The sequence below is a fragment of the Parasteatoda tepidariorum genome, chromosome 5 (genome assembly GCF_043381705.1).
Source record: "Parasteatoda tepidariorum isolate YZ-2023 chromosome 5, CAS_Ptep_4.0, whole genome shotgun sequence".
Lineage (NCBI taxonomy): Eukaryota > Metazoa > Arthropoda > Arachnida > Araneae > Theridiidae > Parasteatoda > Parasteatoda tepidariorum.
Window position 1 is genome coordinate 76,771,184 of NC_092208.1, and position 13,033 is coordinate 76,784,216.

General features: G+C 30.6%; 1 protein-coding gene across 2 annotated transcripts in view; it reads left to right on the forward strand.

Annotated features, from left to right (window-relative positions):
• Positions 1-378: 378 nt before the first annotated feature.
• Positions 379-13,033, forward strand: part of LOC107451335 (fatty acid-binding protein) — a 39,611-nt gene continuing 26,956 nt past the window's right edge. Inside the window, exons 1-2 of one of the 2 annotated variants that reach the window (XM_071180643.1) lie at positions 379-431; positions 2,443-2,618. In XM_071180643.1, coding sequence (XP_071036744.1) covers positions 2,546-2,618 — 73 coding nt within the window. In that variant the 5' untranslated portion in view covers positions 379-431; positions 2,443-2,545. Of the gene's footprint in view, positions 432-2,386; positions 2,619-13,033 lie in introns of those variants that run through there. The other variant, XM_043051972.2, reaches the window with a different exon arrangement.

Sequence of the window (13,033 nt, forward strand, 5' to 3'; positions counted from 1 at the left end):
AACATTTTGTTCATGTTCTAAAATATAGTTTCATGGGGAATAAAATAAACCAAGCATTCTAATATAAAAAAAAATTTCGAAAAATAAACATTTTTAAGTGTGAATAAAATACAAAATTATAAGTTTTTATTAATTTTTTTGGAAAAAAAAACACAAGTTGCTTATACAAATTGTTAAAATTCTTTTTAGAATGATCTATTTTTAGCACTTGAACTAATTCCGTCTCTTAATTTTTTCCCTACGAGCAAGTTTTGATCCACCGTAATTTATTGATCGTTATAAACTTATACTCTTAATAAATATACGTAATTTTATTCTAATTGTATTTTTTAAATTGTATTTCATCAAGTTTTTTTATAATTTTTTTTCTTCTTTTTAGCTATCATTCTTTTTGTTAATTTGCCTTATTTTAGCGCCATATGCATTTACAAGTAAGTTAAATTGTAATTAATATTAAGTCAAACTTATTTTTGACAATTTTTGAATTTAACTATAAACAACCTTATAACAACAAATATCTTGGTAATTTTTAGGCTATCATACAATATTATTGCATGATAACCTAAAAATAAAATGTATGTACTTTGAGGTTGTGTAGGTGGATGTGCATACTTATCCAATAATATCTGCCCTGCATGTATACTGATCCTGTCGTGTGTATTGCAAATAGTATCCTCAAGTTGGGGCATTGATTTAAAGTAAGAATACTTTAAAATATACTGATATTCATTAGAATTTTAAAACGAAAAGTACCCGATGAGTTACGAGCACAACTCAAGTCTTTCAGTTTTGAGAAAATCCAATGTGTTGGTGGTTTAACAACTTATTTCTACCTCTATTTCAAGGGAAGTAAACTATTACTTAACTCATGCATATTTACTGCTAATTGTTTAAGAAAAATATAAACATTTTAAACTGTTAATGAACAGTAGTAGTTACGGATAGCTCATTCGCCCCCCCCCCGTGTCCTCTAAAAAATCGAAATCAAAAGTTCTACCCATCAATATTTTGCTGTTTTTCAAAAATTAGCTGGTTGGCATAACTACTTATAGTACATATACTTAGTTCAAAAGAATTTTTAAAAAAATTGTAATAAGTTTCTGAAGCTTACAAAATATTTAAATTTCAGCTTTCAATTTATATTTAAAGTATCATACTTTAATTGAAGGAACTAGAAGAAGAGGGAAACCAGCTACAAGATGGACGGACAGTGTTGAGAAGCACTTAAAATTGTTGGGAATAAACAGGTGGTGCAGGTCAGCCTGAACTCGACTGTAGTGCTGACGAAGAAGAAGAAGTATCATACTTTGCGCTATTAAGTCTAAATATAGAGAATTCGAACTTTTAAAATGTTTCGGTAGTCGGGAATCTTTTTTTAAAAGTTTGACACAAATTTTCTCTAAAATTCGAATTTTTCGAACAAGTTCTCTTTTCAAAAAAAAAAAAAAAAAANAAAAAATCAAAAAAAAAAAAAAAAAAAAATGGTTAATTATTAAGATTTGCTTTTCAGAAAAAAAAGATTATTTTATCTACAATAAAACCTAGACACAAGATTTTTGGCCCAAAGAACAAAATTTGTTGCAGGCTCAAAACTTATAAAATCTAATTTTTCAAAAAGACTTAAAATAATGAGGAACCAACACTAAAGCCAATGAACAATACTTATGATATGGATTCCTCGTAAGAACTCTTACTTCGTGATAAATCGAATTTCAAACCGTTCCCTTTTCAATAAAATATTTTTTTAAAAAACGTCAAATAATAAGCTATTAACCTTTTGAAGCAGAATATTTATTTAACTTATTTTTCATACTTTTTTCATTATTTTATAGTACCTTAGGTTAGAATAAGTGAAAAATATTATGTTTAACATTTTAATAGTTCATGGCTATGAAACACCGGTGTTTTTTTCTGCGTTAAAGGTAAAATCTTCCAAACTAAACTCACTTCCAAACAATAATTTTTCAAATTTGCAATTATTTAAATCTAAGAGAAACTGTTATTCATCATTGAAATTTTTTTAATTAACAAAATCATTTATCGATAACTTTCGAATTTGAATGGAAAAAAATCTTTTTTTTTTTTTTTCCAAACTACTTTTTTTTTGGATTATATATAAAATTACAATTATAATTCCGATAATCGAATAGATTTTTTTATGTTGATATGTTTTAAGTTGAAAAATTTGAATAGTATAACTAGACAAATATATTCTTCAAATTCTCTGTCTGCATGAAAAATTCTTTATCATGCAAGTATTATTTCCCACGAAGATTATTTATCATCATTAAATTCCATTTGAGTCAGAAATAGTTGTCACGTTATTAACTTGGCGCCCTTTTCTACTCGCTTTATATGATGTTATATTCATCGGGTGTTTCAATTCATTGTTAACTCAATTGAAAGAGAATTTCTTTCTTTTTTACCTTCTACTGGATTTAGGTCTTCCTCTTTCGCAGAAGCAGAGACAGAAGTGGTTTAGAAGCCATAGAGAGATTATCTTCATTCCATAGTATCTCCGGTTAGTTCGATTCTCCCGTAAAATATGGCACATTTAGATGGAAAATTTAAGTTGGAATCAAGTGATGATAAATTTGATGAATTTCTAAAGGCATGTGGTAAGTTACTTTAACATTTCTGTTTGGATAATAAGGTTTCAAAATGATTCTACGTGATTTGGAACATTTTTCCGGCTAAAGAACCTTAAATGATCAACTTAATTTTAGTGGAATACCGACTTTATAAATAATGTTCATCGGCGCATATGAATATATTAATCAAATGTACTACTAACTATTTTGAATGGACTATTCATGATTTTGAAAATACTAAAAGAAGAAGAAAAAATTCTCGGTTTAATGAATGATAGTTTTGTAATAAGATTTCACAGATTAAACTTTATCGTTAGATTTTATGAAGTTCTATAATTTAAGCTAGTTTTAATTTAGGTTTGACAATTGAGTTCGCAGGGCTGGCGAGACATTTAGTTCTGAATTAGTTTTTTTCGAGCGTCAGCTAAAAGTGAATGAAACAAGTTTAATTATCGTCATGTTGAAATGAAAACGAAAAAGAACGATTATAAACGTTTAGAATGGTTATCAAGAAAACAATTTTTTTTTATTGATGAATTGTATTGAATCATTTAGTTTTAATTGGGAAGTTTGAGGCCAAATATTAAAGCAATTTTTTTTTTTTTTTACTGTACTATGTTCATAATTTATTTAATGTATTGTCATTAAAATATATAAATTCGGATACGCCAGCTTGCGAGTAAATATTTTAGAGTGAAAGCAAAATTAATGTTTTAATGTTTAATTCCCGGTTTTGTGAATTTTATCTATAGGATTTTTTAACCCACCCCCCACTACTTCTAAATAATTTAAAGACTTATATAACGCTCCATTTCACTACGGTCATTTCGTTCTAAAGCAGGTCCAAAGTCCAATTGGCGGCCCGTCAACACATATTGTGCGGCCCGCCAACTTCTTATTTAGGCTGATCGGCCGCAGTTTTCCCATTAAAATGTAAGCAAATTGTTTTATAATCCTTCTGTTCCATTGTTTTATAATTAAAAATTCAACTATTAATTGTTATTGTATAAGAGGTAAGAGGTTATTGCCCAACTTTTTCAAACTGCGGCCCGCCAGGTGATCAGTGACCGGAATTCTGGCCCGTGGGCTCTTTGCAGTTGGACAGCCCTGCTCTAAATCATTAAAAAAAATGTCAAAATAAAGGAAAAACTTCAAATTTTAGTTTTAAGTTCTCTATCATTTTTTAAAACATTTCGTAGAATCCGAAGCAGTTGGCGTCTCTATAATTTATTAAATTTTGCTTTTTTTTTCCACAACTGGCATTTTACTTAAAAAAAATTCTTAAAAATAATCGAAATATTAAATAAACAATGAATATTTTATTCGATTTAATTATAATTAAGGATTTCATAATTGGTTAACATGAGTTCTAACTCTCAGAAGCGCTTTTACTATACTCTAGGACAGTGGTTCCCAATTTTTTTTTTTTTTCGGTTATGGTCCCTAAATGATTAAGTTTCCTTTAACGGAACATAAGGCCTTATAAAAATTTTTATCAGCAGCTGTGAATATACTGACCAAAGAAAAAAAAAGGATTACCTATAATTTTGAAACTATTTAGAATGAAATATTTAATATTGTGAATTTCGTCTTGGTGTTCTTCGTTCGCTGAAAATTAATAAATTAAGCTGAATTATGGTTTTTAAAGAAGAATAATTGTAAACGATGAAAATAGTTATTAGAACGTAATTCTTTTTTCTTAAATTTAGTTACTTTATTTTGAATTGAAAAGCTTGGTGAAAAATACTATGAAATCTTTATAAATGCATATTCTTTTCATAATTTATTGAAATTATGAAAATTGGCGTTATAATTTATTGTTTTTCAGTGGCGCCATCAAATGGCCGAGATTTCAACTTCTGTCACACCCATACGTCACACCCGTTTATTTCGCCTACTCATTCATACATTCACCCATTTATTCAATTTTGACCTGAACCAGAGAACAATCAATCTCCAATTCAGTACCCCCAGAGGTATAATTTGTAATTGGAACAAGGAGGATCTTGTGACCCCACATATTTAACGTGCACCAGTGACCATTTAACACATGGGGAGTTTTTCGGACAGCTGGATTCGAACCCCCGTTCTTACGAACGTGAGTTTACTTTGTAAAGAATTGCAATTAATATAAAGATATAGATTTGATATTAATAATTTTAAAATATCGAAGCTGAAAATATTCGACTTATTTATTTAAAACGTTTTAATTGTTGAAAGTGGAAAAATATTTTTAACCGAATGAAAAAAAAATTCTTATGATTTGGCATTATGTGTCATGGTTTGAAATTAGACCCAGGCCGTTTTTGATACACAATATCATTACTTTACTAGTTCATATTTCTAAAATTCTTCGAACTATGTTGGACAAAATTAGGTTTCATTTTTAAACCTTATTAAGAAAACATTCAACTATCTATTAGTCTTTTTTAATTGTCAAAGTTGTTTATTTTTTCAGAGTTGCTTAAGAAAAGTCCAAAAAGGCTTTTTTCCTTCTTTAACGATTGGTAGACGTGCTTCATGATTATCAATTTTAAAAATTACTCTTTCTACTACTAAATGCAAAGCAGGATAATCTTCGGTGTTTCTAGAAAAACTTTGAGAAATATTTCCTTTTAAATTTTAACGCCGAAAAACTGTTATAAATTGGGAAGTTATTCGAGATTTATGTGGAAAATATTACTCACTTGCTATTAAAATCATAAAAGCTTGCCGAGTTATTTTCAAACTCAATGATTTGAGGTTGAAAATGTATTTTAATACGAAGTCCTTAAAAGATTTTTGGCAAGATGGCAAGGGGATGCGAAAGAACTACCATAAACATTCTTTTACCTATTTCTACGACATATTTCTGTGTGACTGCATTTTAATCACCATTAAATTAAAGTGCTAATGAAACCTACGGAATTATATTACAGCCTGAAACTGCAATAGTTTGCTCAATTCTTATGGGGTGTTACGAACTTCTGTCTGACAGATGGCGCTGTCATCACTCATAATATTTCTGTATCAATTATATGGCAGGCAATGGATTAGAATGTATGGCTTATTAAAAATCTTCAAAAATACCGTTTCATCATATTGTTTGTTATTATTGATTTACTATTATTAAATTTCTTTTTTTTTTTATCAAATATGGCCTCTTTATTCAATGCACCCATTTGGTACTGAAACATTCTGGAACATGGGGAGAGCACACTAAAAATTTTAAGAAACTCAGATTTAGACCACAGTTTCTCAACGTGGGTGCTGAACCCCTCCCCATCAGTGGGTGGGAAAGAATTTTAAGTGGACACTCAGCCCTCTAGCAAAATTGTGGACTAGGGATTTTTGTAATTTGTCTATGGTAAGAACTCCCCTCGCCAAAAAGTCTGAGGCCGTCTGCTGCTATGGAAACAAGAATAGCCCATTTCAGGGAGGGTAGCTACGCTTCACTCTAGGGCTAACACAATAGACCGGAGGAAAATATCACCTTTCTGTCGCATCCCCGAGACAAAACTTGTTCTAAACAGTGACCCTACACCCCTACTTGAAATAGTTATACCAAGTTACCATAGTCACCGCCACGAATCCAGACGAATGTCTAGGGGAGTTCTTACTTTAGACAAACTATAGAAGATCGTTAACAAACTATAGATGAAAATAACAATAAAATTAAAATTCATATGTTGAGTACCCATTAAAATTCATTACTTGTTTTGTTTGGTGCCGAAATTTTTAACTCAGCATAAATTTTTTTCTCCTTAAAATGAATTGTTTAAAGATGACAATAAAATACTTAGATATTAACTTTAAACGATGCCATTATTCTTCGTATGAATTTAAAACTTTTGGGTCCATGCTTTTTTTTCTAAATTTTGCCTGAAAGACTGTAGCATTCTTTTATTTAATAAAACATACATTTAAAAAAAAAAGAAAAACTTTTATTCAAGAACTTAAATATACAAATATTTCTCCACTTTTAACTCGTTTCATAAAGAAGTTTTTTATTTTTTTAAACGTTAATTTATTTGTTATTATTAATGTGTTTTCTCCTTTGTTTAATAATTAAAAGAGATGTTATCAAAATACAGTTAACTTTCAGAGATTCTATTATAAAATATAATTACCAATATAATTACCTGGTAACTGGTAAATATAATTACCAATATAAAATATAATTTATAAAATATGCTTACTTATCTTATGCTGCTCTTAATATTAGCTGTAACGTACTTAAAAACACTGACCATAGATTGCATGTCGAACTGATAATGATCATAAACTACATCACTTGTTTCACATTTCTTTAAAACTAGGGAAGCTATGCCCCTGTTCGCTGACGCTCGCCAAGCCCGATGATTGTTTCGCAATAATTGCTGTTTCTTGGCAGAAAAAAGTTAAAATTATTCAACTAAAAATATGCGTAATAAAAAGAACACTTCTTACTTCTAAATATTTTCCTTATGATACTATTAGAATCTTTAAGTGAACATAAATCATTTTCCTAAGAAATCCTTTTTTGAAACAACATTTAAAATTAAAAGTATATTGTTATAACAAATTTGATGAGTTTACAACTGTAATTTAATATTTTTGCTTACCAAACGAACGGATGTATATTTTAAATAAACTTTTTGCATTCATCACTTTGTGCATGAAGCTGAAAGCTAAGTTGGTTGGTTGGTGTCGTATCCTCTATTGAATCATATCTCATGGTGTGCTTGAACAGTCTTTGCTATCTCTGTGGCATTAAATGAATATAAATCTTCTTCTGTAGGGTAGTTTAAGAGGTGAAGGCCTGCAGCGACTGCAGGGCTGTCAAAAACATGATATGGTGTGAGTTCCACATTAAGACAGTTGCCACAGTTTTGATATTTTCTAGTCCCATCTGCAGAGATTTTCATGTTTTTATGATGTTTTGCTCTTAGTCTGATGAGAGCGGTGGCTGTCTTCCTGTCGATGCCAAGATTAGTTATTTGATCGTGGGCCTTGATTTTTAAAGGGGTGAATAGTCTTGATTTTACAAAAGCATTTGCATCTACCAGCGTTGTTAGGATTGTATTTGGGTTGAGATTTCTGGCATTTATAGCCAAGGAATCAGCTATTTCATTGAACTCAAGGTTCACGTGGACGGGAATCCACTGCAAGAAGCATTTTTTCTGAAGACGTTGAAGCTGTCCAAGTTGTTCTATGATATTCAGGATTAGGCTTGAGGTACCTTTGCGGAGAGCCTGTAAGGAAGACCTGCAGTCACTGAGGATGGTGATACCACCAAGCTGCTCCGAAGACTCAAGATTGACGTACGTTTCGATTGCCGTGGAAATGGCTGTCAATTCTCCAGTAAAATTAGATGCGATTTTTCCAGCACCAGTTGTGATCTCTCGTTTTTGATCATCAGGTAGAAGCAGTACCACTCCCTCACCTCCGTTGGTGAAAATGGAGTCAGAAGATCCATCTGTAAAAGTCCTGATATGATTGAGGCCAGATAGAGAGAAAGCTACATCATTTAACGAATATATTTAACCGTGGTTCATAATGGTATATTAATGTAATTTTCGCCAAAAAATAGTCATTGTAAAACGGTTAATAAGATCAGACACCGATTTAAATAACTTTATCGTAAATTGTAACGTAGAATTGCGTTATTTTAATAATAAGAAAAAGAACACCCTTTAAACTCTTGAGTTAGAAATCAAACAAAATCAAAAACGTAATAACGGAACCCCTTTATATTTGGGATGCAAAAATATTTATTGGAAAACAATACCTTTATGAATTATATCAATTCTATGCTGATGACAACCAAACCAATATGAAAATTAATGTGGGAAAACTGGATCCTACCATGTGATTTTCCGGCCAATAAAAATGTACCAACAACAATGGAAAACTGCGACACTATCATTAGATTTTTATGTATACGAGGGTTGCTATTTATATTTCTGGCCTTGGCAACAGTAAGTGTTGCTAGGCGACCGCAGACGATTTTAATCGAAAGTTTGATATTTTTAAACATAAATTCAGCAGACGATTTACCATTATAGCTTCATTTGTGTTGTTGACAGTAAATTGAAAAGTTCTTCTCTTTCAAAAAATGGAATTGAATCGTGAACATTTTCGTGCCATTATTTTTCATAACTTTCGACGTGGATTGTCAAGACAAGAGTGCTTCGATGAACTTAATTCTTTATTCAGCGATAAAGCGCCATCCTACAGCACTGTAAAAAATTGGTATAACGAATTTAATCGTGGTCGATGTTCGATCCAGGACGAATCCCGTGCAGGTCGTCCAAAATCCGTTGTTGTGCCAGAAAAGATCGATGCTGTGCGTGAACTGATAAAGCAAGATCGTCATGTGACATACCGTGAGATAGAGGCGTCTTTGGACATTAGTATGACTAGCATCAATAAAATATTGCATGAACATTTGAGCGTAAAAAAAATTTGTTCGCGTTGGATCCCGCATAATCTGACAAACGCTCAAAAAAAGGCTCGTGTCGATTGGTGCAAGGAAATGTTGGAAAAATACGTTCAAGGTACATCAAAGGCTGTGTATAACATCTACACAGGTGACGAATCATGGATCTATGCATATGAGCCGGAAACAAAACAGCAATCAACTGTATGGGTCTTCCAAGACGAGGCAAAACCAACAAAAGTTGTTCGAGGAAGAAGCACATCGAAACAAATGATTGCCTGTTTCTTCGGCATTAACGGTCATGTGGCAACAGTGGCGTTAGAGCAACGCAGGACGGTCAATTCTGAATGGTACACGACCATTTGTTTGCCAGAAGTCATCGGAGAAATTCGAAAAAAGCAGAAGAACAGGCGAATCATTCTTCATCATGACAATGCGAGCTCTCACACATCGACTCAAACAAAGGCATTTCTGACGGAGCGAAAGATCGAACTGATGGGTCATCCGCCGTACAGCCCTGATTTGGCACCCAATGACTTCTTCTTATTCCCACACATCAAAAATAAATTACGTGGACAACGATTTTCGACCCCCGAAGAAGCGGTTGATGCATTCAAAACGCATGTTTTGGAGTTACCTCAATCGGACTGGAAAAAGTGCTTTGAAAATTGGTTCAAACGCATGCAAAAGTGTATTGATCATCATGGAGAATATTTTGAAAAACAATAAAACCAATTTCGATCCTACATATTTGTTTTTTCATTATTAGGCCGGAAATATAAATAGCAACCCTCGTAGTTAGATATGTAAGGAAAATAATATTTATTTAAACATTTAATTATACATAAAATAATACGTTACTTTCATGCATACATAAAAAAATTTTACATGCTAACTTTTACCCGCACGTAAATACAGAACGCAAAATTAAAAAAAAAAAAAAAAAAACGTTCCATCCTGATCTTATGATCGAATCTTCGTGTTCTAGGACTCAATCTTGGGGGTTCAAGGGAGAAGCGTAACCTCAAATATACTAATTAATTATGGCAGACGATGTTTCAAGTTACGAAATCTGACACCAAAACATGCTTTCTATGAATAAACATACATTTTTCTTCTTTTTTTTTTACGAATTCGATTTCTGACCTTCAAAATATAGGGAACAGTCAATCTGTGAAAATTGATCCCAATAATTTGGTCAGGAACAATTATGAATTATAAGGTATAAAATTTTAAACATCACTTTAAGAATGCAATTTTAATTGCCAAAATACAAAATTTTATTGAAATCGGTCAAATAGTACCTGAGAAATCGAATTTTAAGAACATGACTGTTTCAAACAAATCGTAGAATCATAGTATACAATGATTATATAGTAATACTGTGATTTTACGTTGAGGGTGACGTTTTAGCCTTGTTCAGACTAATAAGCAAATTAGGTCGATAACAGACTAAATGTCCAGTGCTATTAAAACATCTGCATACGTCCTACAATTCTCTTCAGAATAAGTAAACAAATTGCAGCTGTGATTTTGGCCACGCTTATAATTTCTTTTGAGGTTCTTTTCTCTCGTTACGTCACTAATTAAACGTCATTATAGTGCATAGTAAGTTGAATTAAAAAAATCGTCCGATTACTATTAATTCTTTGTCCTTGAAAAGAAGTGGAAAAAAGAAAAACTTCATTCAAGTACAAAATATGCAGCTCTTAACCTAAATTATTTCATTCATCCTTTCTCATATTTCCTTCACCCTTGAAAGCAGACGATTCATCTTTTCATGCTAATATGTCTGGACATTGTAACGCATATATAATAAAAATAAAAGCAAAATAATACACATGATTCATCCTTGATTGCGACATGAAAGAATCTTAGAGAGGCCCTCGTGGCATAAAGGGGTGGACGGAGGTTGGATAAATTCGAACGATCTCATTAAATTGTTAAGGTTGGATCGTGTGATCTCAGCTTACCAACTAAAAGGAAGAGAAAAAAAAAGAACAAACAATAATAACTGAAAAAATTTTACACTGTCGCTCTTCCAATGTGGAAGAGAGCGATTATTCACTTAGTTTACGGGAAGTTAAGGGGTAAATGCCCTCTTAATCACGTGATTTTTGTTGGCAGGGGTCACAGTTTTAAACGAAGTAAATAATAGAGAAAGTTGAGTGAAAATAATTGTGTGCACTATTCTTCCACGTTTTCGTAGAATTAAATTGAGCTTTTTTTTTTCAACAGTGAAAATAGCAGTGAATAGAATATCCATGTATGTTCTGATTTTTGAAGGATTTAAACAAAAAAGTTAAAAAGAAAAAAAGATTAATATTATTTGCAATGAGTAATTAATTTTGTCAATTTATTTGTGACACGTGTTGTTCAGATAAGGTCATAAATAAATTATTTATGAATATTAATTATCGTAAATTGATATCGGATAAAAACTGAAGGAATTAACAAATCAGTTGTTTTCAGATGTCTCTAAAGAAATCTTTTATATTGACTATCTAAAGAGCAAACATTCACTTTCGATTAACATTTTTAATTAACGAAGTTTTTAAATTTAGTCCAAAATAATGTAAGAATAAATCTTATTAAAGTTCTGTAGAGAAGTATTTTATAACGGCTATCAGAAGAGTAGGCGTTCATTTTCGAATGATGTTTTTAATAAACTATAAGATATTAAATTTAGTACAAAATATGTAGGAAAAAAATTCTGTTTTCTGATGTCTTTAGAGAAATCTTTTGTATTGACTATCTAAAAGAGCAAGCGTTCACTTTCAAATTATGTTTTTTAATAATTAAGATTTTAAGGTTAGTTCAAAAGATGCAAAAATAAATATTTTTTCGGATGTCTCTTAAGAAGTCTTTGATGTTGATTATCTAAGGAGCAAGGATTCGCTTTCGAATGATATTTTTTTAATTAACTAAGATTTTAAATTTAGTACAAAATATGTAAAAATGAATGTGTTTTCAGACGTCTTTATATCGAAATCTTTTATATCGACTATCTAAAAGAGCAAGAAAGCACTTTCAAGTAATGTTTTTAATGAATGAAGATTTTAAATTTAATTCAAAACTTGTCAAGATAATCTAGTTTTAGATATCTCTTGAGAAATCTTTTACAACGGCTATTTAAAGAGCATGTGTTCATTTTCAAATAATGTTTTCAATTAGCTAATATTTAAAAATTAATTCAAAATATTTAAAAAAAAATTTGTTTAAATTTTTTTTTGAACAACTGATTGATTTTCTGAATGTCGGAAATGAGCATTCAATACTGTACTGAGAGATTCAGTACAGAATCTATATTCCCAAATAAATGTAGGATAAGGTTGAAAAATTTTTTTAACTGACAAGAGTTGTCTTAATCTTAGGAATTGGAAAAGAAATTTAATTATTTCCTCTAACATTATTAAGATAATAGTTAAAAAAACTTAAAATATTTTTCAATTTTTGGTCAAAAAATTAGAATTAAAAAATAGGGAGACCGCAAAATTCTAATGAAGGTGTTTATAGACAGTTAAATATATCAATAAGAAATTCTTGTAAATCGGCTGATGCTTTTTGTTGTAAAATGGTGGTATTTGAACTTTTTGTAGCTCCTTTATTTGTTTGATGACAAATTTTTTTTTGTTCATCTTAATTAGGGTTTCAATTTTCAAGGATACCAGATTAATTAGGGATTACGCTTAGATATGAGGATTAAAAAATCCTAGCGAATTGAGTAAAAACTCTACTAAGAATTTTAAAAATTAAAAATGAGTTAAAGCTACGAAAAACTAATAATAAAAGAAAAGAACTCTTGTAAAAATTTTTTTTATTAATTTCTGAGGTATACATCTCATAGTTGTTAGAACATTGAAAGTAGAAAGTATCGAACAATATTCTTTATTTTTTACTATTTTTTTAAGTTTATATCTTGAAACTTGACAGAGCGGGTGAAAACAGGAGACTTATTGTGACGGCGGATACGTGCCTTATCTACCATAGAGAAAATTTTTTATCTTTTCTCAAAAAAAAAAAAAAAAAAAAAGAAAAAAAA